Source organism: Cygnus olor, chromosome 1 (assembly GCF_009769625.2).
Source record: "Cygnus olor isolate bCygOlo1 chromosome 1, bCygOlo1.pri.v2, whole genome shotgun sequence".
Classification (NCBI taxonomy): Eukaryota; Metazoa; Chordata; class Aves; order Anseriformes; family Anatidae; genus Cygnus; species Cygnus olor.
In genome coordinates, this window is record NC_049169.1 from 114,338,624 (window position 1) to 114,365,528 (window position 26,905).

The 26,905-nt window shown below is 38.1% G+C and overlaps 3 protein-coding genes and 1 long non-coding RNA gene across 8 annotated transcripts in view; 3 read left to right on the forward strand and 1 right to left on the reverse strand.

Annotated features, from left to right (window-relative positions):
- Positions 1-3: 3 nt before the first annotated feature.
- GET1 (guided entry of tail-anchored proteins factor 1) lies at positions 4-7,475 on the forward strand. Its single transcript, XM_040577739.1, has 5 exons — positions 4-163; positions 1,592-1,757; positions 3,208-3,275; positions 4,157-4,271; positions 5,812-7,475. Exons 1-5 carry the CDS (start codon positions 74-76, stop codon positions 5,883-5,885), a joined length of 513 nt encoding a protein of 170 aa, XP_040433673.1. The 5' UTR covers positions 4-73; the 3' UTR covers positions 5,886-7,475.
- Positions 7,476-7,489: 14 nt separating this feature from the next.
- Positions 7,490-22,841, reverse strand: LCA5L (lebercilin LCA5 like). 3 transcript variants are annotated; one of them, XM_040577665.1, is made up of 8 exons: positions 22,285-22,370; positions 22,059-22,190; positions 18,639-19,153; positions 16,975-17,112; positions 15,498-15,591; positions 11,574-11,683; positions 11,166-11,298; positions 7,490-9,636 (listed from the first exon to the last, which is right to left on the reverse strand). In XM_040577665.1, the coding sequence occupies exons 3-8, from the start codon at positions 19,083-19,085 to the stop codon at positions 9,059-9,061; spliced, it is 1,500 nt and encodes a 499-aa protein (XP_040433599.1). In that variant the 5' UTR covers positions 19,086-19,153; positions 22,059-22,190; positions 22,285-22,370; the 3' UTR covers positions 7,490-9,058. The 3 variants fall into 3 exon arrangements, 2 of the variants coding, with proteins under 2 accessions (XP_040433599.1, XP_040433590.1); XM_040577656.1 differs by having other exon boundaries at positions 22,059-22,841; XR_005825197.1 differs by lacking the exons at positions 7,490-9,636; positions 15,498-15,591; positions 16,975-17,112; positions 22,285-22,370 and having other exon boundaries at positions 22,059-22,281.
- Positions 9,675-13,498, forward strand: LOC121079912. Its single transcript, XR_005825214.1, has 2 exons — positions 9,675-10,129; positions 12,892-13,498. It is a non-coding gene; the product is annotated as an uncharacterized LOC121079912 (long non-coding RNA).
- LOC121079872 (SH3 domain-binding glutamic acid-rich protein-like) overlaps positions 22,320-26,905 on the forward strand; it is a 32,076-nt gene continuing 27,490 nt past the window's right edge. Inside the window, exons 1-2 of one of the 3 annotated variants that reach the window (XM_040577723.1) lie at positions 22,320-22,434; positions 25,288-25,378. In XM_040577723.1, the coding sequence (XP_040433657.1) occupies positions 25,376-25,378 (3 nt within the window). In that variant the 5' untranslated portion in view covers positions 22,320-22,434; positions 25,288-25,375. Of the gene's footprint in view, positions 22,435-23,914; positions 24,737-25,287; positions 26,830-26,905 lie in introns of those variants that run through there. The other 2 variants (XM_040577708.1, XM_040577716.1) reach the window with 2 other exon arrangements.

Genomic DNA, 26,905 nt, shown 5'->3' on the forward strand with positions numbered 1-26,905 from the left:
GCCGTTCGCCCCCTCGCGCAGGCGCCGTTGGGGTTTCGGCGGAGGGAGGGGAGGGGAGGGGCGTGCGCGCGGCATGGCGGAGAGCGGCGCGTGGCTGCTGGTGCTGGGCGCCGTGCTGGGCTGCAGCGCGCTCAAGGTCCTGCTGCCCTCCTGCTCCTCCGCCGTGAGTGACGTCACCGCCCCGCCCCGCCGGCTGTTAGCCGCCGGCCGCCATGTCGTTACTGAGGGAGGGCTGGGGAGGGGGCGGCCTGGGAGAGGGGGGAGGGTGGGGAGTCCTGAGGTGTTCCTGTGAGGTGTGGGTGCCGAATAAAGCTGTGTGTGACAAACAAGTGCCCTTCTGCTCGCTCACGTCAATAAATCGGTGTTAGGTGGATCGTTGCATGCTGTTGGATAATGGATAAAAGTCCTTTAAAGCATAAAGTACTGATGTCCTTTTGGGAATCAACTTGGTGTTACCATCAATGAGTAGTAAAAACCTCAACTTTCTGCAGCGGTTGGTGACAAAGTAATGCTCTCGTTGACTGTGCTACTGATAACACAACTTTTAGGAAAAATGGGTAACTGTGTTGAGAAAGCTGGGAGTATTTCCTAAGTAACTGGAGGGGAAGAGATGTTATGTCCCTTGTGTTTTTCTTCCCAAGATAAAAGAGTTCACGAACCAACCTCATGAAATTAAAGTGGAGAAGTTTCTTTTATTTAAAAAAAAAAAAAAAAAAAGAGAAGATGCTTGATAACATGATGCATAATTGCATTTCTACACTTCTGCTACCGGAAATTAATTTAAGAAAAAAAAGTAGAAAAGTGTTACAAGAAGGTTGCATTTACCTGCATGGGTAAGATGTAGAAATAGCAAGTGCAAATTCATGTTTCCGCTTTTGAGACAGCGGTGAGATGCTGCACTAAAAGGATCACAGCTCCGGTTCAGTCCTTGTGCTTCCAAGAGCCCAGGCTGTAATCTGTAATCGAGAGGAGTGATTCCCAGTTTCTGAGCCTTATGTTATTGATGAGGTCTGAACTGGGCTCCTGTGAATAAAATTTGGCCACGTTAATTAGTTAAGACTCTTGCTGCAGCTCCTGAATCTGGAAATGGGAACAATGAGTGTAAGAGGTATTGATGGAGCTGGGGAGAGTAGCGATGAAAAGGACTGTTTCCCTGGTTCTCCTTCTGCAAGTCTGTGATCCAAGAAGTGCAAGATGAGAATTGCAAGGAGGGAAGACAGCACTTTGGCTCAGGATGCAGGGACAGGGTCCTGCGCAGTTCAAAAGGTTTCAGAAGGCAGCATCACTGAGAGTGGGGAGATGAAGGTAGAAATAGAGACAGAAAAGGCAGTTAACCACAGTTACAAAAGTTGAAAATCACTGCTTTATGGGAACAGTTTCCTTTGACCCTTTTTGGTTTGTTTCTTAGCTGAGAAAGTATGATTTTTTGACTCTTAGAACATGTTACACTTGTGAAGGTTTTCATATGCATTGGTAAAAGGGTCTTGTTTTATGGGGGTTTTTGAGTATGTAAAAGGGAGATAACGCTTTATACATATTGAAATCAGCAGAATTCTGGATAAATAAGGGGTATTATTTCTTTACTTTTTAGATATCCAGGTTGTTACAAAAGGATGCAGAGCAGGAATCCCAAATGAGAGCTGAAATCCAGAACATGAAGCAAGAACTCTCAACCATTAGTATGATGGATGAGTTTGCTAGATATGCCCGTCTGGAAAGAAAGATCAACAAGATGACTGACAAGCTTAAAACTCATGGTAGAGTGCAATGCTTACTCCCTTTTCTACTTCCTGAAAAAAGAAACAAAAAAAAACAAACAAAAAAAACCACAATAATTTTACAAGCATGTTTACATTTTTAAGTATATTTCTCTTTCAGCTCTCCACCTCCCCTTATCCATCTCCAGTGTTCCCCCCCCCCCCCTTTTTTTTTAACCTTCAGTAGTGCATGGCTCTGTATACATTGGTAAGGGATTAATTTAAATACAAATTTTTTCTTACAAGGATTTTTTTCATCTTTCTCGGTAATGCTTATTTCTGAATCATGTTTTGAATACTTTGGCAAAGTCCTTTGCCATTAACAAAAGTAGTGTAGTAAGGCTGCATATCTTCATTGCAAAAGGATGAATTGCTTGGTTGGGGCTGTTTGGTTGCTGTGCTACAAAATTCTGGAGAGAAAGTGTTGATCTGTAAGGTAACCAGACGAGATCTTAGCTGTCATTTTGCAATCCCGTTTGACCAAATGCAGTGGCTTTTATGATAAAGCTGTACTGGTGTGTCTCCACTGGGATGATCCATTATGTGATGGCAGAAAGTGCACGTAAACCGCTTGCACCAGGGCTTTTGTTCTTGTCTTTGTCCAAACTCACTAACTGAACTTAATAAGATAGGAGAATGCTTGCTTTGTCTGCCTCTTCAGTGGAGAATGCCGGGATGTTTATATGCTTCTTGCTGAGCGAAAGGACAGTCTTTACAACTGGCAGTTTTGGATTGTTCTCAGTAGCATTATTCTTTACCAGTAATTTCAATTAAACTAGATTTGAGGAGTATACTTAGCAGCCAACAACATTGTTCAAGAAAACTTCAGGGCACCGTTATGTTTGAAGACGTGCTGTCTTCACTGGGCTTCTCTATGCTGGTCTGGGGTTCTGCCACAGAAGACAAGCAGGCATGAGAATTTTGGATATTGAATCTGGCCAAGACTCATTCAGTGCAGGAATAGTCTTCTTGTGAATGGTCTTTAACTGTGTTCCTGAATGAAATAAGGCAACAAGTGCATCTGCTAAAACCACCATTCTCTCATTTTGTGAAAGGGGAAAACTTATATTATGCTCCATCTAAAGAAGGGTCTTAAATTAGAAAACACAGTGACTACTCTCATTTGGGAGCAGCATTCTTTATTATATGTGACATTTCTCTGTCTAGGATTTCAGTGTTTTGCAACTTTTCATGGTATCTTTAATAAAAAACTCTTGTGTGATATGGACTTAGCATTTCCTTACTTTCGCTGTACCTATGAGTCATTTTAAAAGAGATTTTTAAACAGGTATGTGATGTTTAACAGTAACGTGATGGGATGTTTAAACAGGTATGTGATGTTTAACAGTAATGTCCTGATTTGAATACTGTAATATTAACAATTTACTAGTTTTATGTAAGTATAATTTACTATTATACATAATGCAGAGTAATATTTTTTTTTCAACAGTGAAAGCACGAACTGCCCAATTAGCCAAAATAAAGTGGGTTATAAATATTGTATTCTACATCTTACAAGTAAGTAAATATTTTATTATGGATACAAGCTACTTAACTAAATCCTTGGTAGTGTTACAAATCTCTTCTGCATTTACTGGCTGTATGGTTCTGTGTCAGTAGTTCAGGTCTTTGGCATCCCAATGACACAATTCATACCAAACTGAAACAGTTTCTTGGATGTAGAAGGGAGAGATGCTGCTGATATGCTCTGCTAGTTGTGGATGAAAGAAGTTTGGGATTTTCTTGAAGCTCTGTTTTTCCAGTTTTGAGATGACAAAATAGGAGTTTGTCGTAGCTCTTTTATCACATTTGTTTTGTTTGTTTCATTTATATGTAGTGTTAGACGCAGGAAAGTTCTGATACGTGTATATGTATATTTTGCTTATGGTTTTGAAAACATAAAATGTGCTTCAGCTGGGGACGCAAATCTCCTTTTACAGCTGCCACACGTTTACGCACAGTGCCTCACCAGATTATCTTTGTAGTTCAGACTTGATGCCAAAGAATTGTCTAATAAGGAGAAGAGTGCTTAACCTGAAAATGTATTTTGGGTAACGTGAAAGCCAGTTGGATTCCTAGCAGACAAGGATTAGGGCTAAAAACAGTCATCAGAATATAACAATTTGTATTACTATTTTTATCTATGCTAGATTTGACCCAAGGTCTCACAAGAAAGCAGTAGTTTTCAGTGTCTGCTACCTCTTAGTATTGTGTGTAAAGTTAAGGTCATACCCAGTTCAAAATGTTTTGAATTTGCTTGAGGACGATATAAAGTATCAGAGAAGCTATGTTCTGTCATTAGAATTTGAGATTTACTGATTCAAAATAGCGGTGGAAATCTACTTTGATGTTTTGATTGCTTTGATTGTTACCCAAGCTAATACGAATCTCCACTCTAGGCTGCCCTGATGATCTCTCTCATTTGGAAATACTACTCTGAGCCAGTTACAGTGCTTCCAAGCAAATGGCTCGCTCCACTGGAGCGCTTGGTAGCCTTTCCTACTGGGGTGGCAGGTAAGGACATTTTATGGGGTATTTTACAGTGGAAAACATATTTCCCAAGCCCGTATGGATGCCGAGAATGTAATGATAAGGAGCACCCATGGACTTAAAACACTGCTTCTGTACATTTCATAATAGCAATGTGGCGAGTTTGAGACATTCTTTGCCATGTGTTCGGCTCGTGTTTAACTCACAATGAAATGGGATATCGGTCTTTTTCATCTCTTCTCAAACAGAGCAGCTTTATCTTAATATGGAATACACCCTTGAGAAGACTTCAGAAGTATGTTTATATTAAGGAATCCACTGAATTAGCAAAACTGGGTTTAAAAATGGGCAAATACCTCATAGGTCTGGATCACTTACATGCGTTTCTTATAAACTCCAGAGGTTTCATAGCGGTGGGACCCTAGAATGATTGAGGTTTGCTCTCTGGTTGGCACTTTGTCTCCTCTGTTCCAACCCTTTTTCTCATTGCGTTTTTGTTGCATTTTTACTTAATTAAATCATTCTCTTTTGGTCAGTTTGATGGATTAATGATCAGAAGAATATTATGAATTGTAGATGCTGGTTTCTGAGTGAAACGTATGCTGGCTGTATGCCAACAGGATAAATAGGCAGAATGACAGGACAGTGTAGTAGGGAAATCTACCATGAAGCTAAAATGCTGCTCATGAATCTCCGAATTAGGCTTTTAAGATCCAGCTGCCTTAGAATGAATTCCATATTACGCCGTTGTTGTACCGTCTTTAATAGCTGTCTAAGGAGTCGTTTGTATCCAGCATGCTGGATACTGCACAAGATGAGTCTGCTTCTGTGCAGGGTAGAGGAACAGTCCTTGGAAAATACTTATTTAGGTAGCATCAAGGTTGACATCCTTGTCTGCCTTCAAATCTCCTTTTTTCTCCCGGCTGATAATCACAGTATGACTCTGTGTAGTCTGTGACAGATACACTGCGTGTTACGGTTAGGGTGCACCCTCTGTGCCGTCACACCGATAACAATTTCTGCGCTGGTCATTTGAATGATAGCACTCTGTACAACAGAAGTGAGAGGGGTCTGGGACAGCAGTGAAAGTCTCAGTAGGGGTTTTATGTAGCTTTGGGAGGAGCAAGGGCAAAGAACAGAAGTATGGACTTAAGACTCTTTAAAAATACTGATTTAAGTTTCTGAGAAAATTTACTTTTTAACTTCTCTAAAGTTTCTGAATTTAGGTTCCAAAGTGTTCTGTTATTTGCCATGCCTTTGATTTCAGTGACTTATACATTTTTTCTTAGGTACATAGTGAATGTTTTTAGAAGTTGTAGGTTGTGTATACCACACTTTGGCTCACATTCGTGTTATTTGGTGCTCTTCTGCCCAGACAGTCTTCAGGCTTTCTCAGAACCACTGTGGGGTTAACTGCTGTCCTGTGTATCTAGACAGAAAGATGTTCTGTTGACCTGATAACTCTGCATTTCATTTTTGACACTACGGGGTTGTTTTTACAGAAGCTGGCATGCTTCAGGGTTATTGATGCAATAACTTCAGTCGTGTTTTGTATCTCTTTCAGGTGGTGTTGGAATTACCTGTTGGCTTGTGGTTTGTAATAAAGTTGTCGCTATCATGCTTCACCCTTTCAGCTGAAGAAATCCCAGTAATTCATGGAGTCCTAAAATACGTTTTCATTATTGCTGTTTAAAAAAAAAAAAAGTTTGTCTTTCATGACAGACCAGTTCTGAGATATGTTTTGTTTCTTCAGTCAGGTATCAGTCAGTATTCCTTTTGATTTATCTTTCCTTAGTTTGTTTTTCAGTTTTGTAATCAGCAATGTTCAAAGAATGGCACTGCTATTTATAAAACCTCATTTTGACAAGTATGAACATTTATGGTTCTGCCATGAATCAGACTTGCCATGGCATATTCACCAAGGTCTAGAAGAGTTTGATTTTTATAACTGTTAAGGTGGAAATGCACTGGCACTAGGAATTATTTTTGGAGCTTTGTTCGTTCTGTGCTGTATAATATGGCAGTTTCACTCAAAGGTGGGTTTATACTTGGTGATGTGGTTCTAGGTAGAAGTAGGTTATTTGGTTGGCTTAGAGCAAAACAGAATTTATTTCCTCCTTGTTGTTGGTTTCTTTTTTTTTTTTTTAAGTCTAGAATTGGGGTATTCTCAGACTGTCTTAGAAAATATTACTGATATATATGCAGAATCAACCTTTTATCTCTTAAGTGACTTTCTCAGTTGCCAAATACAGAACAGCTGGCTACTTTTCCCTCACAGAATTTTAAAATTCATTGAACACTTGAATTTCTTCCTGCTTTTATTGATAACTGACCTTTTGTTCCTTGACATTTCTTCTGCTTCCCAAGTGGAGTGAATATCAGTGATAGTGCTTCCTTCCATGTTTTGGGAAGAAAGGTCTGGCCAACCTTCTCAAGCTCCACATTAAGAAAGTAAAAGACAGTGCTGTTCCTGCATTCCTAGGAACTACATTCCCAGGGTTTTGGTGCATATTAATGACAGTCTGGGACAGTCCAAAACAGCTATGTAAATGTAAAAAGGCAAATGAGTGATTTAACTACCTGAAGTAGTAACAGAATGCTAGCGAGGAAGAGGAGGGAAAACAATTTTCTGTTTTGCAGTAAATGCTTCTTGCTGTATATAGGTAAACAGCCACATCATTTTGAATATAAAGGAGAACAAAATTTTTCCTGGTACCACGTCTGTAGAACAGGGACGAAGCTGTGCTACCTCCTGTGCTGCAGTGCTGCCCACAACTCTGCCCTTGGTGTTCCGCAAGACAAAGCAGTGGTTTTATAAAGCTCTTCTGCGCCTCCCTTTTCTGATGTGAGCCTGAACAAAACTCTCGATGGGCACCCTTCCCTCTTCTGCTGGGCTTTGGGATTCTGGTTCAGCTTCCCACTCTGTACAGTGTTGTGTTATTCCAGGTCCTTTGCCTTTGTGCAGGAAGGCATTAGGGCCCCTCCATAATTAGCATTGTGTTTAGAAATTAATTCAGAAGGTCATGACACATTTTCTGTGTCTGTGTATATGTACATGAAATGTGTTTTTTTTCTTAAATGTTAATTAGATTTTTTTTTTATATTAAGGATTACATTTAGCCAACAGAAAACTGAATGCATTAAATATCAACAAGAACAAAATGTCAGGATTCAGTCTGTTATGTATAATGGTGTGTTTATTCATGAAATAAAGCTGTTCAGTCCATCTCAGGTTTTCTATTAATGCTTTTTTAATGTTACAGTTTTCCTAAACAAAACGAAACACAAATACAACCCACCTATGTTTTTGCCTAAGGAGGTACTGTTGGAATCCACAGATTTTTTTTTTTTTTAAAGTATTCAGAACAGATTTTTCTAACTGTGACATTGACGTATTTCTGACTCTAAAGATGTGAGTAATGATACTTCCACTTAGCTTGTTAGAGAGTTTAACACAGTGAAGTCAAGAAAAGCAGTATCCTTTAAAATCTTCTGAATGGTGTTTGCTCTGTATCCACACTTAGCATGAGGTAATCAAATACGCAGTTTGGTGGCAGCTCTAGTCAAACATTTGAGTAAAGGCAGAGAGGCTTTTTGTGATTTAGACAATATAAACAGGATTGTTGCTGTGCTTGTTTACACTTGACTTTGGTGGCAGCAAGAAAGGCATTATGGAAGTGTTAATAGTACATAATGCAGTCAGAAGAGCGTTTCTCTTTTAAATCATTTTTTAAATCTGTCCGCTGCACAGCTGAAGTACTACTTGAAAAACTTCAAAATTGAAGAAAAGTATGCTTCAAGGAGGTTCGGATCAAAATATCTTAATAGCCTTTAAAAGCTTTTGTGGTGTATTTTTTTTCCTTTATGTAAAATTCAGTAAAAAAAAATACACTTTTTTTCCTAGCTTACATTTTAGCAAACATCTCGTGAGTTACTATGAGGAACAAGACATAATCCTCCTACCCTCACTTACATAACCTTGAACACAAGATTTTTAAAGGCTTTTTGAGAATTGGATATGCCTGACTTCTCCAAAACAATACTTTACTCTTGCACATTCATCTGTGGATGTCAGCTGTGGAAGTTACCAGGCAAACTGCTTTGATAAGTTTGAACAGTGGAAAAGAATGAAGCTTTAGAGCTTCATAATGCTAGTGAAAACAATGTAATAGCAAATTATTATGTGTGAATTCTGGAAGCTAGTTCAGGAGTGAAGAAAATAAAAAAATATTTTCTTTTAGTGCGCTGTTGGTACTAATCCAATAAAGAACCTTCTGAAAGCAGACTGCTTGCTGCAGCTAGCTAACAAATAGTCAACTTCAAAACTCAGAGAAAACACACACACAAAAGTGAAATTTCCCAGAAGGGACCTACTTGGACACCTCTTGATAACAGGTAAACATATTTGGTAAGGCACTCCTAGTTGCTAAGGTGCATACACATGCACAAAAACCAGAATAATGTTCTGCTGTGACAACTGATTTGCCTGTCATTTTGGAAGAATCATTGAAATAAATTCTAAAAAGTTATAAGATTTCGTATGTGTTTTATGATGTTAGAAACATTGTTTCATTAGGTTTAAAAGATTTAAAGTGCTGTATATTTTAAAAGGAAAGATAAGTTGATATACTTACTGAATATCAAAATAATTATTTGTGTATTCTTATGAGGTTATTCACAATGATTTCATTGGTGTTAGACACTACATTGTAAAGTAGTGTTGGTGGTTTAAAATTTGGCTTGTGTAGTCATGCATCCCTTCACTGCTTTCTCTCCACTCCTCTCATGCTTGAACTTGAATGGTTGTCTTTTCAAACACAGCTTGGCCCAAAGAGCTCTTTCATAAGACTCTTTTTCCTCTCAGTGAATGTCTTGTAAGCACAGCCTTCTGCTTCAGCTGAACTGTCCCTCTGCCTTGTTTTTGTGGCTTTACCAAAAGATGGTTCATACAGCTCAAACGAATTTTTCACTTTGGATTCAACTCCTTCACTGCAGTCCTGACGTCCATGTCTGTGGTTGCAGTGACTGCACTTCCTGGGTTTTGTACCTGATGCAGGAATCCCATGGTGCAAATTTTCAGTAGCTTCTGAGAACATGTATTGTTTTTTCAGCCTAGTGGGTGATTTGTTTTTTGGACCTGGAGTTACAAATTTACTCCCTGCCTTCCCACTGTTACTTAGTTGTTCATCTAGCTTTTTTTCTTTTTCATATTCTTCCACTGCATCTTGCTCTTGACTGTTCTCTTTTACACTGTCAGTTAGAGGAGTTCGTTCAGTTTTTATCATCTTTTTCAGTTCCTCTTTAAGGAAGTCTCTCTTTCTTTCTTCTTGTTTCATAAATTCCAGACAAGTGTGTTCCTCTGTCAGTGGTTTGTCTTCCTCTAAATATTCTGAAATGGAATATTGTGGTTTTTAGAAATGTTCTTAAATTGGCTAGGATCATAAACTGTCATGAAGCATTAATGAGAGCACATTTTACTTCGTTATTTCATTTCTTAAGTTGTTATTGACGGCTCTTCAGCCTTGAGGGTTGTGACAGTGCTATTTCCTAATACATATAACAGGATGGAGCAAGATTTAAGCAAGATCATTTTCATTGACCTTTTCCATGACACTTAAATGAATTAGCATGCAAATATAATCCGTATTGAATATGTTGCAGTTTCTTAAAGGCTAAATATAGTAGCAGTATAGTTATGTACAAAGTGTCACGAAAACTACATGAGATCTAAACTCTACCTGTCATTTTATTACTATAAATTGGAACTTAAATATAGGTATGGTTTTCTTTCCCTTAGTCGACAACATGCTTCTTGCAGAGAGCAGAATATACTGCAGTTTTCTAACATATAACTGAGTTGGATCCACTTTTTAATGGAAAAGGTATGTGTCTACTGAATGCCTGTAAAATGCATTTCTCTGCTATAGGGGACAATTTGTAATAGCTCTGTGCTTTGGAGAGACTCAAAGAGTACCTGCAGAATAAGACAGAGTCCAAGTTTAAAAGAGAAGTAGGTAGTTGCAATACTGAAAATAACTAAAGACTTCAATAAGTCAGTCAAATACTGGCAGTGGGAGAAAGCCAGAGGAGAGACTGGCAAATGGGAGTTAGGAGAGAGTTTTGCAGGCAGAATCAAAAGACCTGAGTTTTCTGTCAGTTTTAACGGGATTTGAAACACATAGGGTGACTTCGGCTATCTGTTTGGGTTCACGGGTGGGCTCTGGAAAGGCTTCAAGCTGAGAAGATGGAATACAATGTACAGGAGTTAAAGCTTTCCAGGTTACTAGCTCTGTTACTGACTGATCTAGTAAGTGACCTCACCAACCTGTTAGTCCTCTATAAATGTGTGACATTCTGGTCACATAACGTCTACCATTTGCGAAGAATTTAGCATGACGGCACTCAGATCTCAGTTGTATATAAAACCCTCACTATAAAAATATGTATAAAAATCTATTTACTGTGATCATTGCAATGAGGAGATACTCCCAGCCCTTGAAGAAATTTTCCTTTCTTAGCAACTGATCCTGAGACAGAATTATCTGTTGACATTCACTATGATGAAGATTCACAACCAACAATTTGAGATCAGTATTTCATTAGTGGGGAATTAACAGGCAACCATTAACTAAAGTGTATTTTTACAGATGAAGCACTGAATTTTTACCAACATCATCAGGAACTGCTTTTAGAAGTACAGCAGTATAACGATGCCTTATACTGTGGAGCTCATCTGCTGTCAGTGTAGCACAACCAGCAGCTGGGTGTCAGCAACTCAAAATACTGCTTTATAGAGCTAGTTACTGACACTCGGGTGCCAGCAAACGGCTCTCAGACCCGTGTAACTTACCAACATCAGCAGGTCATTCAACTTCTGAAAAGATCAAAGGCATTTCTGAGGAAAATGTTAAAATGTACCTCTATGCATTCTATTGAATGGTTCTGGCTTTGGTATTTTCTTGGCTGATTGCTTCTTGGTTTTCTGTTGGGCATCTGTGTAAGCTTCATTTGCTTTAGCTTTTTGGTTCTTATCTTCTGAAGGCTTTTTCACCTACAATTGACAATTAAAGGTAAAATACTGGGGAAATAACTTTAGTGACTTTTTAAAGAATACAATCAGTGCAATACTTATAAAAAGACTGATATTTTCTGTTAAGTTCTTTGTATCACAACTTTTGTCCTAGGTATTTTCTGTAATAATTATATTCATACAAAATGCACATCATAAAAAGATAAGATGACTGATAGGTCTGTTACCAAAACTGAGGAAGAACATACAATTTAGTTGAGAGTTTAAGCAAGGGATTGGATCCAGATCTTTCATACCTCCGATAGCAGAATTTGACTTTTTTCTGTTTCCTGGGTTTGGTGCTGTGGCAGCAGCAGTGATCTAAAACTCTGTTTATCTACTTGCACTGATGTGTTTCTGCTGAGACCTATTGAAAAAAGACAATCATTAGAAATACAGCAGTTTCTGGAATTACATCATTGGTATAAATAAAAGATATGTTTGATGACTAATAATATTGGTATGTGATCTAGGATTTAAGCATCGTTTTGCTGCATGTCTTAAATGCCCTTTAATAAGGGAACTCTTTCTTACGAATCTGGCTGAAATTGGAACCCACATATAGTATGAGTTAGGTTTTATTAGTTAACACCTGATGTTAATGAGAAGTTTGCAGTTTAAGTGTACGTCAGTAAATTAAAATCCCACAATGTATCCCACATTTTGAATATATATCCTTGTCTTTATTGCTATGCAAGAGTGCAAACAAGGAAATAACTAGCATAGCTAGTGCACTCTTAGCTGAGTTTGAGGTACAAATGTTGTGGCTTTCCTTTCCAAGGATGTAATAAAGTTTCATTATCTAAGTTTTCTTGGAATTTTTATTAGAGATTTTGAATTCAGCTACCTAGAAATCCAAGCATTTTCATCAGTATATCAGTGCACTGTAAATATACTTACATTTTAGATCGACAAAGACATCATGATCAGACAGGACACGTGAAGTCAAGACAGATGTGTCTATAGCCTAAAGACCATATTGGCTTAATTTGTGTGGTAACATGCTAATGTAGATTTAACAGGTCTGGGAAAGGGCCTCAACTTTCAGGCTCCTACATTCAGATCTTACAGAGTATAACAAGCATGCTTGCTTTCATGCCTTCCGACTTGGTTACTCACCTTGCTCAAAGTTAAGCATTTCTATAAGGCTTTGTAGAACCAAACTTTGGTGGCAATACTTCACACTACCTGAAATATCACTGCTATTTGAAAAGGGATTCCAAGGGAGTGATTGAATGCTCCGTTCAAAGAAATATCTGAACGGAGATAGGACAGGATGACAAGGGCAAGGCCAGTATATTGTTCTTTGATTCTATTTTTAGAATAATTTGACATGAGTACAATAGCTAAGAAAGTTGCTAGCACAGGAGCAAGACTGTGATCTTACCTACGTCAACATTCAACCTTACTCCCAGTTTTGATATCTGAAATCAGAAGAAGAGTATCCACAAAATGATGATCTTCACATGTTTGTAGTTTGGTGGTAATAAGGATGTTGATAACCAATTTGAGAATAACTTCTGAAATAATGGCACTGATGATGTGAAGGGGAACTGTTTTCTTTTTCTGAACCAGTAAGTTACTTCAGAAGCCTTTTCAACAGAAATCAACAGAACATTCCTCAGATCCAGAACTAGGGGGAGCTGTACCTCTAGATGAGCTGGTGTGACCTTCCAGCAACTGATCAACGTTTGTTCTCACGGACAGCAAACAACATTAACTAATTTGCTCAAAAGAACAATTTTATTTATGTATATAGAGCTTTCTGATACCCTAAGCCTACCTTCAGTTCTTCATCTGGAGTATTAAAAAATGCAGCCCCACAGTTTTTTTTTCTTTCCTGCTAAGTAAAAATTTTTACAAACGCAGAAAGGAAAATAACAACTTTAAGAGGTAGCTCTTTCCACATCTGCAAGAGGAAAATTCAGGCCAACAGTGAAAAGGAAAAACAATTCTAAGTAATTCCAGTTCTGGGTTTCTAAATCATCTGTTTCCATTAACTGGCAGAGAATGAAGCACTTACTGGGCAAAAATAACGTAACACCAGACAACTTTGCTGAGAACCTATTCACATTGCAAAATACCAGGTCTCTGTTCAGCTAAGCTAACTTAAGTAGTAATCAATGATTTAATAGTGTAATTTAAATAACAATATTATAAACATCCACATATGAGTAAAGTTTAAAAAAAAAAACACCACAGAGGGTGATGTGATGCAACTGATGTTGGAATTCAGTGCTTCACAAAATAAACTTGTCTGATTTGGAATGAGAAGTAGGAATTTCTTTCTAAATCTTAAAACTTGAATTACCAACTTTATCCCTGTAGTTCACTTATCGCTAATGCACAGTAATGGATTTGCAAAAACAATATATTAGGAAAGAAATAAGCATCTGACTACAGTAAGACTTCATACTGATATCATATTTCTAAGAATTCTGGGGGCATGTGCAATATTTCCAGAATTTGTTTGCTACCAAGTAAAATTTAAGTGCTCTTATGTACCCTTGCGAAGAAAGTTCCAATTTCTCCTTTAATATAGAAGCAGGAATATCTAGTATTTTAAAGAGGTGCTTAACGCAGGAAACTCAATGTTCAAATCATTATCCAAAAGTAAAGGGTATTAAGGTGGCTGTGCAGAAAGCTCTCCCACAGAATAGTGACACGATGTTTACAGTCCGGAGTAGGAGACAAAATGTTACTTTCAATGTGGGGAAAGTACTTGAAATTTGTTATTTCCTGTATAAAACACATTTATTAGTAAGTGCTAGATGCTACATCTAAAGCATATGTCAATTATTAGAAATTTATACGTGTTTCAAGAAAACTATCTGCTTCAACATTTTTGTCCCTGAAGAATACAGTGCGCATATGGGCAACAAAGCAGGTTTTGGATTGTATGATTTGTGATTGTTTTCAGCTGCTGCTCCCTCAGGTCAAGGGGTCAGATTCACTTGTCAGAACATAGGTGCTATTTGAGATGCCCTAGAGTATCCAAGGTATCCACATAAGGCTGGCCAACATTACCCAGGAGTGATGGGACACCCGTGTCCTTCTGGAACAGCTACAGGGCCAGGCAATGTGCTAGGACATCTCAAATGCCACTAGATACCCATAATTAGGCAACTGAATCCCACAGAATGTACCTACTCTGGGAATGGTTGATAGACAAGATTGCGTATGGTAAATAATTCTCTCTGATACCTGTCTGAGTATCCATATGAAGAAAATACTGTTTAATAAAGACTCTTCTTCCTGTTGATAGAATTAACTTTCTATTATTTTATTCCGTCTTTCTACACTATTCTAAATGACATCGATTTTGTCGATGGAATTAATTGAGAGGGTATCTGATTACTGGGTTATTGTAATCTCTGGTTGCCCATTTGAATTTACTTACACTAAATAACCAGAAGACTACTAAGGATAAACACTCTCTTCTCTCAGATATGCTGACAGTATAACCATCAGACTAGCCTTTAAACTTTCTAAACCTTGTATCTGAAAACAACTCCTTTCCTTGCATCCCAACAAAACGAGAGTTGCAGAGGCTTCAATAATGGGCATTGAAGTCTCTCTGCTATTTATAAGCTACAGGGTTTAAGAATTTTAAAAATGAGTGAACAGCTTTTAAAGACCCAACTAAATTCATTATTTTTGGTAATCTAAGGGCACTTTGAAAGTCTGTACTAACACTAGCAACTTGCTACAGGAGGATTGGTCATGAGGTGCTTTGATTTAGTGAGGCATGTTGTAGGAATTTTAACTCTAGATGACCACTTCTTGCCAAATCAAAATGAACAGCCTGAACAAAAATTAGTCTTCAAAAGCTATGTGGAGTGATAGCTTCATGCTCTTAAAAACAAACTGGCAAATGTCTCTTGATGCAAATAGACACTTAAAATAGCAACACTACTTCAGTGTCACTGTTAGAATACTAAACCTGTGTGTATCCTAAAGGTTATTCATGATGAAAATTGGGTTATGTATTAAAAACAGGTCATGTATTTGTATTTATAGAATAAATGAGCAAAAAACAAGCACTTCTGTCCAAAGTGTATGTATGAGAATATTTTTAGCCTATATAAAAGTACCATATTGGCTTTTATTTTGGCATACCTGTCCCAGTTATAAAATAATACTAAGTTTCACATAACTAAGGAAAATGATTATACTCTTACGCTTTTCATGAGGTACTGAATCACCTCTGTCCTTTGGGATTTTAGGCATCCGATTTGCATAGATATTTTTTACATAAAGTTGCCGATCCTTTTCCTAAGAAGAAATGAATACTATTAAGTTTCTAGTATGCATTGAGAATTACTTTTTACCAAACTAATTTTCCTATGCTGGGAGAAAACTGACATCAGTTTTGCTTTGTGCCAGATCATTTGGTGACTTTGTCATTTAATTAAACATGGATCAATCATTTTCTTTCATAAGCCAAATCAAAATTCTCCATTTTTAAGGCTAAGAGCACATCTTAGCCTTATAACACAATATTCAGAAGATGGAGCCTTCTGTAACATGACATAAACTTCAGAGGCACACTTTTAAAAATTATTTTGCAAGAGTCCTGCTTCCATATTGAAATCTATCTTAAAAAAGAGAGATTGCAGTAACATTCTCACTAATCAATTCTTAGTGTACAAAAGGACCTGCGTTTAATTTGGACATACAGACTGATCTGAAAGAGAATTGTGTGTCTGGACACCCTGAATGGTCTGAATAAGCCAGCTGTGCAAAACTACAAATGTGTGAGTATAAACTCCATTCTGGCACAGAAACAAGGTTAATAAGCATGATTGCTCTTTGTGTTAAAACAATAGAAGGCTTGGGGAATCTAAACATAACATTAAGAGAACTGAACACGCACAGAAAACTGGGGAAAACACATGAAGTAGAAATATTTAGAGAAGTCTTAAGGTGTGAACTATACTTTAAAATAATTTGCATTCTCGAACAGTTTTACATTAGTGTTCCTGGGACTGTAGTTATTCCCATCTCCCACATTTCCACACGTAGAACAGACTCTGTGGCAGGGAATTAGCAAATGCTGTTCAGGGCACATTGGCACACTAGGTACGGCACTGTATATCTTCCTCTCCCAGCAGTTCACTGGTTGCCCAGGTGCAACCCAGGATATTTGTTCTACTGTACGTTTAGTTTACAACTGTTACAGTATGTGCTGAACTTGACATATTTCTCCCCAGAACATTTGTGTAAAGAACGAGCTGGAATTTGAAACAAACTCTTGAAATATTTACATAAGACTTTTTGTTAAACTGTAGTTTTCCAGATCGCAATATTTGGCTTATTTTGATTGCAAGGTGTTTCTGTAAAGGAGCTCATAAAAAGTTATTAGATGGATATATTGGCCTACATCTATCCAAACGGTAACAGGTTGCTGGGGGTTGTGTGTTCAAATTGTGATACATTAATCTGTTCCAATTAGCTACTGAACTACTTTTAACTTTTGACAAATAGACCCCACAACAATCTCCTTGTATTTTGACTTTTTTTTTTTTTGGTAGACTATAGACTCAAACAGGAAACAAAAACTCTGTTAGTAAATAATAAATGAGGCAAAAAGAATAGATAAAATTAAAGACTTGAATCTTCCTGCAGCAGCAGAAACCTCTTTAGAATCTGGAATACCTTAATTTTTTGGTGAAGAGTGCTAATTTCCATTTGCAAGTTCTTTGTAATTATCCCAGCTTCAACAGCTTTTTTACTCTCCTCTGCCAGCTGACGACTAAAGGTGCTATTGTTCAACTTCAGCTGCTTTTCTAGGCTCTTAAAAAAAATTACATATTTTACAACATGGATATACTCAGCATGACCATTAAAAAAAATCAATTCTTACCAGATCTAGAAAATAAGCACACTAATATAATGAAAAGTAAGCTTCTAATTATTGTAAACAGTGAATGACATTAAGGAGCATCTCAAAATTTACTTTAAAAATGAGCAAAACTGGTTTAAAACCTCATTGTATTAAACAAAAAAATAGATATTTGGCATTCAAACATAAAAATTAGGCCCGTACACGAATTAATGAAAACGATAACTTCTGAGACATTTTAAGACATTTCTGTTCACACTGAGATGTATTAACTATGGCAGCATAAGGAGGTGTAAATGAAGAGTAGGTACTTTACTGAGTACTTTATCACCAGAACCCAGTGCCATGCACTGAAGTGATAGTTACTAAAATTGTAGGGTGGGAACCCAATCCTGCAAGCTTTTTATAGCTTCTCACTGGGACTTCTGTAAATAGAAAGTTTTCAAAACAGTGTCTGAATTCAGCTGTTTATATTTTCTTTCATGTAATAAAAGTATTTCAGACCTAGCTGTTCAAATGGTTGATTACCTGGCTCTTTATTTAATTCTATGAATAATGTACCCAATAGAAAATAGAAATTAATTCCTGGAGGACAATGGAAATTTCACTCTTCTAGTTTTGTAGTAAAGAGTATCTTCTTGTAAAAGGTTCGTTAAGACTAAAGATGCATGAAATAAAAAAGATAAAATGAATTAACTCCTCTTAAACTCCGACCTGGCTTCTACTGCAGTTGCATAATAAATCAGCCGTAGAACCAACCCTAAAATCTACAACTCCGGACTGTTGCCTCATGCAGCAGCTGCCGTCCAGCCAACTGCAGAGAGCAACATTAATTAGTGAACTGGGGATGTAGTTAAGCCCATGCTGCCCACAAACACTGCTTTAAAGGCAAAGTGCATGTTCCAGGTTAGGCAGCTTCGGCTGTACAGGTAGCTCAGCAGCGGGCAGGTGTGCTCTGCCTGTCACGTTAACCCCAGGTTTCACCTGGGTGAATCAGGGCTCGGCGAGGTCCACACCATTGCAGCTAGACTGCCCAAGCAACGCTGGGTAACTCCATGCTGCTAGCAGGGAGCAGAGCAGCAAATTTGGGATTAAAACAAAAATAATTTGAGGTTCTCTACCTTCGGCAAATAGGCATTGCCTGCTCTACTGAAGATCACATGCTCTATTGAAGATTGCTCTCCAGCTACGTGCTATGCTTCTCACCTAACAGGGGCAAGACAGAGAACTTAAGTCTTAAAAATCGTTATTGCCGGATTTAATTCAGTCACTCATTACTGACAGATTCTAAAATATTGGAAGGGGGTCCTACTTCCATTTTTAGTACCTTATACTTTGGATTAAAAAGAATGCTCAGTGTTAAAGGACTGTATCAAAATCATCAATGTGACAAGAAGCAGCTAAAAAATTTCCACTGCTCATGTACAGAAACCTCTCCTATTATACTTCTACAAATACAAACATATGCACATATTACCTGTATTCTCTTATTATTCTCATCCATTTTTTCTGTAAGGTCTGATAATCTGTGATAAAGTTCCTCTCTTTCTGCAAGAGCCTCATCTTCTGAAAGCATATGCAAGGCCTGCAAAGCATCTTTAGTTTTTAGCAGCTCTGCTTCAACTTTTCTAAGCTTCATGGATGTGCTTCTTTCTTCCTTCTGAGACATCCTCAGATGTTTCCTTAAAGCTCTCACCTCACTGTAATGCCTTGCTAAAAGATCGGGCAAAACGCTTTCTGAATTTTCATATCCACCTATGGCCTTCAAGTGCCGCCACTGAAGCTGTTTCAACACCTGGTTTTCTAAGTTTGATGCTCTTAATTTCTGTTGTAAATCAAACATTTCATTCTTCAGCTCTTTAATTTTGTGAAGTCTTGCTGATAATATTTGCTGAGCCACTGTATTTTTTTTCTGGGAAATCATATTATTCTGCAGGCTTAAAAATGCAGGATTCTGATGTGGTTTCTTCTTAGCTGGCAATTTATTTCCCCCTGCATTCAGACCAAAGTAAATTGACATTGATATATAGCAATCATCTGAGACAGCAAAATCACTGTACTTCTTTACTGCCCACATAAGCTCCTATACTACTCATCCAGGCTACTTACACATGGTACATTTCACAAAATGCCCAAAACCTATACTAAGACACCAATGTTCAAATATTTCATAGATAACTCCATTACAGATTTTATACCTGTGTGTATGCATTTATGTGGCTGTACTGGGCTAGAGCTAGCTAAGTTCTCTCCTTTCATTCTCAGAAGCCATTTTCATTTGAGAAATGCCATTAATAGCATGGCATCATGCTCACTTTCCTTTAATAAGGGTAACTAAGTGGGTGTCGTCTTCTGGGGCAAACACTAATAAAACTCTGTGAATAATTTAGTGAAGTATGCTTATAAAGTACACATTACTCCAGTATCAACAGAAACAGTTTTTCCTTCTCGGTAAATATTCACTTAACTAATGTATTCATGATTTGGGGATTGATGAACCAAATGCATCCCATCTAGAAAGATTCCTACAAGCTTCAAGAGTGGGACCTATGCCTTGAATAAGGGTGTGATAGAAGAAAAATAACAGTAATCTACAGGTCTGCAAGAACTCAGAAACACGATGTAGTTAAATTTCTCTGCAGCTATGACTTCTAACCAGCATTCTAGAACTTTTAAGTCAGCTTCAAATTGAATTAGGTTTTTAACCCTTACATGTTTGTAAGCATAGAACAATTACACAGTTGTGTATGCTGCTTCTATACAGTAATTTAAAAATATCTTTATTGCCTTGCTTTCTAAGTGTATCACTGTCATTTGCCTTTCTGTCTGGCCAACATTCTAAGTGAATTATTTTCATTTTCCTTTCCTGAAATCTAATTAGAATTTGAAAATAGTCAAGGCTGTAAATCCCTGTGTGCTCTTCTTTTTCAGGCACATACTCAGTTTCACTATAGTTCTCAAGACATTACAAGCTGTATTTTGCTGAAGTTTATAATAATAATTTATAGATCAAATAACATTTTAAGTATAAACCACACAAGGTCCTAACCCCAAAAATGAACAATTGAAAAGGACAGATTTTTTTTCAGAACTTCTGTTGAATTCAAGGGGTTTCTGCACACAAACTATTTAGAGGAGCAGGCCCTGACTAGAACGCCCTGTGGCACAAGGGAAGCAACATCAAAGGCATGGCAGGAAAAGGCAAAGTAGGACACTGCCTCTGGCAGCAGAAAGCCACAGCCTCGCTCCTTCTGTGACCGCAGCTAGAACAGTGGAAAGCTCTGGAAGGAGTGTTACCTAGGAAGACAGAGGTGAGTGGGACAGTGGCTTCTTTTGGGGGAAAGGTTCTTCCTGCAGCAGCACTTACTCCTATCTTTCTGCTTCCCTGCTGGGGACAGCCAGAACAGCCTTCCTGGTCTCTGCAGCTTCTGTCCAGCTCTGGCACTCACCTTCCTAGGATGTCTTGGCTTGGACCTGACACTGATACCTGATTTTTAAGGCAGGAAGCTAAAGAAAAGTATTGAAAGTGGTCAGCTATATAATTTGGATACAATAAGTAGGCAGATGATAATGGAGTTGGAATGGCAGGAGAGACTGTGATAGGGGCAGGGCAATTTATTTTTTTACTTGGGCTTTAAATGAATTAAGAAGGATTACCATGGAGATTCAAGTAAGCAGAGAAGAAATTATAGCAGTGACCTAACATCAGCGATGTTTAAGACCTTCTGCAGCGAGCAAAATTAACAGGTGCTGTGAAAAAAAACCTCATCAGATGTAAAAAACAAAGCAAATATGCAATTATCATGCCTGCATGTTCTCTGCAATATGATTTCACTGCAGAAAGACTACAATAAGACCACAAATATGGTCATGCAAATATTTGTAAAATGAGAACAACCATTACAGTACTATCTTATTTTTCCAGAATATAATGACAGGATGTGAATCAAACTGGAAAATACCTTCCTGAAAAAAAATGATGAAAATGCTGTGAAATCTGTACAGGTCATACAGGACAAAAAATGTGGGTTATAAGCATCTTCTTGGGAAATTGACCATACCAAGTAACCATGAACAAACAAAAATAATCACTTAAAATATCCTACACAGCAGTTAGCCAATAATAATATTTCTGCTAAAAAGATTTTAAAAACTGGTTATTTTTTTTGTCCTCTAGTTTCATGCCTGTCTGACTTGACACCAGCACATAACTTACATAATAGAAAGATAATCAGTGTTTCTTCTCTCCTTTTTGGTAGATCTAGATGAAGTTTCAAAGCTTAACAGGAAAAAGGTCAATGGTTTGACAGTCATTTTTTGACCTTGTATGGTGGGATTTAGGAAAGTATAGGTCTAGAAATGAAAATACACAGGATAGATTCTTCACTGTTAACATGTACATAGAGGTAATATATTTGTGCTCTGTGGTCATTCAGTTAAAGCATAAATTTAATTTTTACATAATACATTACGATTAAGCTGGCCAAAACATGGCGTTTTGTGTCAAAAACAACACATTTGTGCAGAAATGTCAATTTTGAGTAACCTTCCTCAGGAAAGGCTTTTTCAGATTCGTCATCTTATGAATGGTCAAAACCAGAGCAATTGGAATATTTGCAGGAGAGCTGTTTTAACAATGAGGAATATAGACTATAGAGGTGTTCTTGCATCTCAGGTGATTATCCTGCCTCTTGGATCACTGAACTTTGTGGAATAACATGATAAGGAATCCCTACCTCTCTTTCTCCCCTTCCCAGTGTTCGAAACATGATTATTATTTTTATTCACTGTCAGAACGTTTCCCTTGCCTTTCTGATTACTGAAAAAATGCCAAAAAGGGGGAACAGCCATATTTCTCAAGACAGTTTCATTTGCCTACTAACAGAAAACAAATTACCATTCTGGGAGAAGTTATGCTGTCCTTTTTTCTTCTTTTTCTTTTTTTCATCCTTCAGTGTTTTCTTTTTTTCATCTTTTGGTGTTTTCTTTTCTTCAGTTCCTGATAGTTCTAAACAATCACTGCTTCCAGCTGTTTCAGAGCAAGTCATTGACAAAGCCCTCAGAGTAGTTAGCGTGAGGATTTTTGCTTCCGTATTCTCCACTGCGTCGCATACAATCATTACCTCTGCTACAGCTCCTGCTTCTGATACTTCTGTGCTTTAGGGAATCATGTGTCCCTGACTTCTCTGCCACACACTGACTTCCTATGACTTAGTATCTTCTTGCACTAAAATGGGGAGGAAACAATCATCCGAGTTCATCACTGTGTTGAGGTAGAAGTCTTAAAAATTAACCTCTATAACCTACTAGGAATCATAACGTTTGTGAGTTGTTTACACTTAAATAATACTAAACAGTATGCAACTAAATTAAGCAGTGCTAAGAAACACTAATCCATTAAAATAATTCTGTAGTCTGTAGGAAGCAGCAGGTTTATTTACAGAAAGAACTGCAATATGAGATTCAATAGTTTTTATCTCAGAATTTACTGTAATACTGGCATATGTTTTCTGAAGGTTTAAGAGAAGGTTTTCTAAAGGTTTATTACTGTCCAAATGTAATCAGATACCATAGTTTGTTTCCAGTAATGTATACATTTTCTCCATGATTAGCATAATTTTAAAAAAGTGCAACTGTATTTATGTTCAATGTCTAAAAAGTGCTTTACAATATTTAAAAATAATTGTTTCTTAAGTTGCTAGATGCCGGATATTGATAGTATTCTTATATTATTTTTAGCTTTCCATTCATATTATAAAAATATCATTTAGTCATATTTTTCAATACTTAGATCACAAATCAGATCACAAAACTAAGTTATGCATTAAAATAGGAAAAAATCTTAACCGGCCCAGTAACCCTATAAGTCGAGGATGTAGCAGCACATAAAGCTTTACAACAGAGTATTTTATGACTGAAATAAAAGTCTTTTTGAACTCTTGTGTGTTGTTTATTTTATCTATTTTCAAACAAAATCAATCAAACAAATAAAAAAACTTTCTTAAAAAAAAACTTCCCCATGTAATCAAAGTATTTCTGCACAATTTCAGAAGAACCAGTATGGAAAACTCTACTGTTGCTTAACGAAGGCAATTTATTCACACTCTAACTACACTTAGTACATTTGTTTGCTTTTGAAAATGCTGTAAGAAATTTGACGAGATATCTAGGCACTCACATAACTCTGAAAATACCACTTGTAATGCACTGTTGCTGTCAAAGATGTGGAGATCTTATTTTGTCTATGTTCTAAGTAGCATTGCTGCTTCCTTTGGAACTGTCTTTTTTCAATAGTCAATTTCAAATAAAATGATTTTTCCTAATTGTTTAATTTTTTTAAAGAGAACATGATTTGCATAAAATATAAAATGCTAACATTTTATATTTCTTTGTAAATATGTTATACCTCAATTTTTTTGCTTACTGAGTCTACTGGAGCATAGAAGAGATCAGTTTGGCAACATTATTTAAACACTGTAGTTCTGTTAAAAAAAATATTTCCTGGGATACACTTCAGTCCCTTTCTTAATATGACACAAAGACCACCCAGACCATAGTTTTACAAATGCAGAATTCTACCCGCTGGTATAATAAGGTGTATATTTTGGGGGGATTTAGGACGGAATATCAATTACGTAAAAGAAATTTGAGGAGAGCTTAAAATGATATTCTAGTTCAGGTAAAATTTAACAAGTAGCTTCATCTTAAAAAAAAAAGGGGGGGGGTAATATTTATAGTACATTCTAACTACTTGGTTGACGTTTTTGCTTTGTGGTGGCATTTTATTTTTAATTAAATTAAATTTCTTAAGGGGAAGAGGGGAACCACCTAACCCCCCCCTCCAAAAAAAAAAAAAAGAAAAAAAAAGTGTAATTTAGGATTGAACAAAATGTTTTAGGTCAAATCAACACAATTTCCTTACTCTTCATTCCCTTATACAAACTATTCCTCGTTATGGAAGATTAGGCAGTGCCCACGGTCCTGCTAAATTTGAGCCACTGCCATAAGCCCTGGCTGATGGGAACCCGTATTTTGAGGATTAGACAAAGGACAGCTTGGTACACAGATTTGTAGTTCTGTTTCAAATTGATTTGGCACTGTCAACACTTTCTGGCCAAAGTGTGTTTAAATCAAATAAGCTTAAATTAAACTTGAAATTACTGCTTTAATTTGATTTGATGAGAAGCGTGGGTTGAAACTCGCTATCCGACTTCAAAAAGCAGACATTGGGAAGTAAATAGAAAAGAAGAAGCCAAGAGGCGACCTGCTGACCGCCACCCTCCGTCCAACCCCACCGCTCGGCCCCACAAGCCCCAACGCCCCTCCCGCCTCCATTACCGGCCTCTTCTGCCTACGGGGCGCCGCCGTTGCCATGGGGACCGGCGGCGGCCGCAGGGCACCCTGGGACTCGTAGGCTCAGGCGGCTCCGCCATCTTCTCTCGCCCCCGCCCTGTGCAACGTCCCCAGATGAATCCCCCTTCCCCGGCCCCCGCACATATGTGAACCCCACTGATGGGGGTACTGTCCCCACTTTTAGGGGCAGCTGCTCCACGTTGGCCGCTGGGGAGGCCCAGTGTGCGTCCCAAAACAGCACAAGGCCTTACGTGGAGGGGCGAGGCTGACGGGGGGAAAAAGGGAGATCCGAGGGGGAAAATCGCCTAGAAATGAAAGCAGCCGTGCTGCGAATCGTGCTCTAAAATCTTTACCTGTAAAGATTTCTGGGGACAGAGGCCTTGGGCCGTATCCTCTTTTCTCCCCATCTGCTTCAGGAGGGGTTTTGGGTGCAAAGGACAGGAGAGTGGCATTTACCAGTTCTGTCCCAGCTCTGACCATGTGGTGGTGCAAATATTTAGCACTTTAAGTATTAATTATTAATATTGCAATATTTGCAACAGTTTATCAGTACACTTTGAAGCAAATGACCTCACCGTCCTTTCTTTCTAACTCTTCGGGGCATTACTATCCAAATTAACTAATTTGGAAACAGTATGTTCCCAATCGCTTGTCATTTTCATTCAATTTACTAGAGTGTACTTACGTACAAATTTTCCTGAGAAACAGTCAAATATAATAATGCCTGGCAAAAATTTATGTTTTCAGACTAAGTTGTTTATCTTCCTTTGCAGGTAAATACTCTGTGAAAATACCCGATTCTAACTGGCTTTTCTTTTTGCTGGACCTCCTGTTGCCTCTTAAAAGAAGAAAAAATGACAGATGGTGAGCTACAGTAAACACCGCAAACTATCCATAGCATTATTTTCAGTTTTCACTAAGGTTTCTCAGGATTCCTGTTCAATATAAGAAATACCACATTTGCTGCATTTTCAGCTTCATATAATGGTTCAAACATGCAAAAAAAAAAAAAAACACAAAAAACCTTAGTTTCAAGGGTAGCACTGCTAACTATTGTGTTTTCAGCCCTAATCAACCCTAAAATGGAATTTCTATTTAAAGGATTTTTAGGATTGAACACTGCAATGTTCAATCTTAATAATTACTCCTGCACGAACACTTTCTGAAACCTAGAATTTTCATCTCTGACACCAGGTCAGCTTGCTGAACTCAGTATCATAGTGCTCGTTTACAGCAAAACCGAACTTGGCCCTTAATACTTGAAAGTTATCTGTTAACGTTTAACATTCTCAAAATAACTTTCATGCTCAGAGACCTTCTTAAGGAAATATGTGCAGGCAGACACTGAATTGTGACCATCTCTGGGATAGAAGGCAACAACCAGATGGAAAAAAAGAGCATCCTGCATACCACAGTAGAACGGAATATTTTTTACCAAGAGTTCTGGACCTCTTCTTGTGCCTTGGGAGTTTTCACTGATGATGCAAAAAGAAGGAAAAAAAAATCCAATAATAGAGACTGGATACATACAATCGACAAAATCACCCTCCTCAGTATCAGGAAATATAGTGACATACTCATTTCAGATAAGCGCCTGAGCCCTGCAATTTGGATCATGATCTGAGTTCTTTACAGCTGAGAGCGTTTGTTACAGAGGCTTATTTCAATATGATCTCTACTAGAATTACCTCTGATCCTATGCTCCCCCTACTCTCTCTCCTCCCCTCCCCTTTTTAAGGTAAAATTTGTATCTACCACTCTGAAATCTCTTTGTTGTTGTCAGGGAGAGGTACCAGCCCTTTTATGCAGGAGGTGGCTGTGACAACACCGATGCAACTTTAAACGTTACCCTACGGCTCTGTGATCCTGTCCCCTGTTCCCAGTCCCTTCTCCCTTGTCCCTTCCCCCTCTCCCAGACGTTTCTGCAGCCTGCCTCATTGGTGCAGGACTCTCCTTTGCCTTTTACGGACTGCCATCCTGTCAATCTAATGCAATAAGGCCAGGGGCAGGTGCAAACCTCTTGCTATGGCTCCTCTTACTAACCAATCCTTTACTGGCCCCTCATCCCAAAATACCTAGGAGCCAACTGAGTGGGAAAACCCGGGACCCCCGGGGAGAGGGAGACGCCAAAGCTGGTGGATTGCTGTGGGGTTCACCCATTTAGGATCCGGGTTAGCCCAGGAGCTGCCGAAGGCTGGGATTCCTATCGGGACTTTGTTGACTTGTGGATAGCAGGCGTGCTCTGCTGATTCCTTTTCATCACTGTCAAAATGGTGATCAAAGTCTTTGTAGCCACATCTTCGGGGTCTACAGCGGTAGGTGTCTCATTTAACATATGTCTCTTTCTGGATCAGGTTGGTAAATTAGCCTATAAGATCCCAGGACAGCCTG

Bases quoted from the DNA above. Each gene is read 5' to 3' on its own strand.
- LCA5L (XM_040577656.1), bottom strand. From the start codon at position 22,281: ATGATTGTATGCGACGCAGTGGAGAATACGGAAGCAAAAATCCTCACG. The intron at 11,684-15,497 runs GTAAGAGTATAA...TTTTTTCAATAG, and splicing joins TTCAGTACCTCATGAAAAGC to GTCTCAGCAGAAACACATCA. The intron at 11,299-11,573 runs GTATGAAAGATC...TGTCAATTGTAG, and splicing joins GTCAAATTCTGCTATCGGAG to GTGAAAAAGCCTTCAGAAGA.
- GET1 (XM_040577739.1), top strand. From the start codon at position 74: ATGGCGGAGAGCGGCGCGTGGCTGCTGGTGCTGGGCGCCGTGCTGGGC. The intron at 164-1,591 runs GTGAGTGACGTC...TTTACTTTTTAG, and splicing joins TGCCCTCCTGCTCCTCCGCC to ATATCCAGGTTGTTACAAAA. The intron at 1,758-3,207 runs GTAGAGTGCAAT...TTTTTTCAACAG, and splicing joins TGACAAGCTTAAAACTCATG to TGAAAGCACGAACTGCCCAA.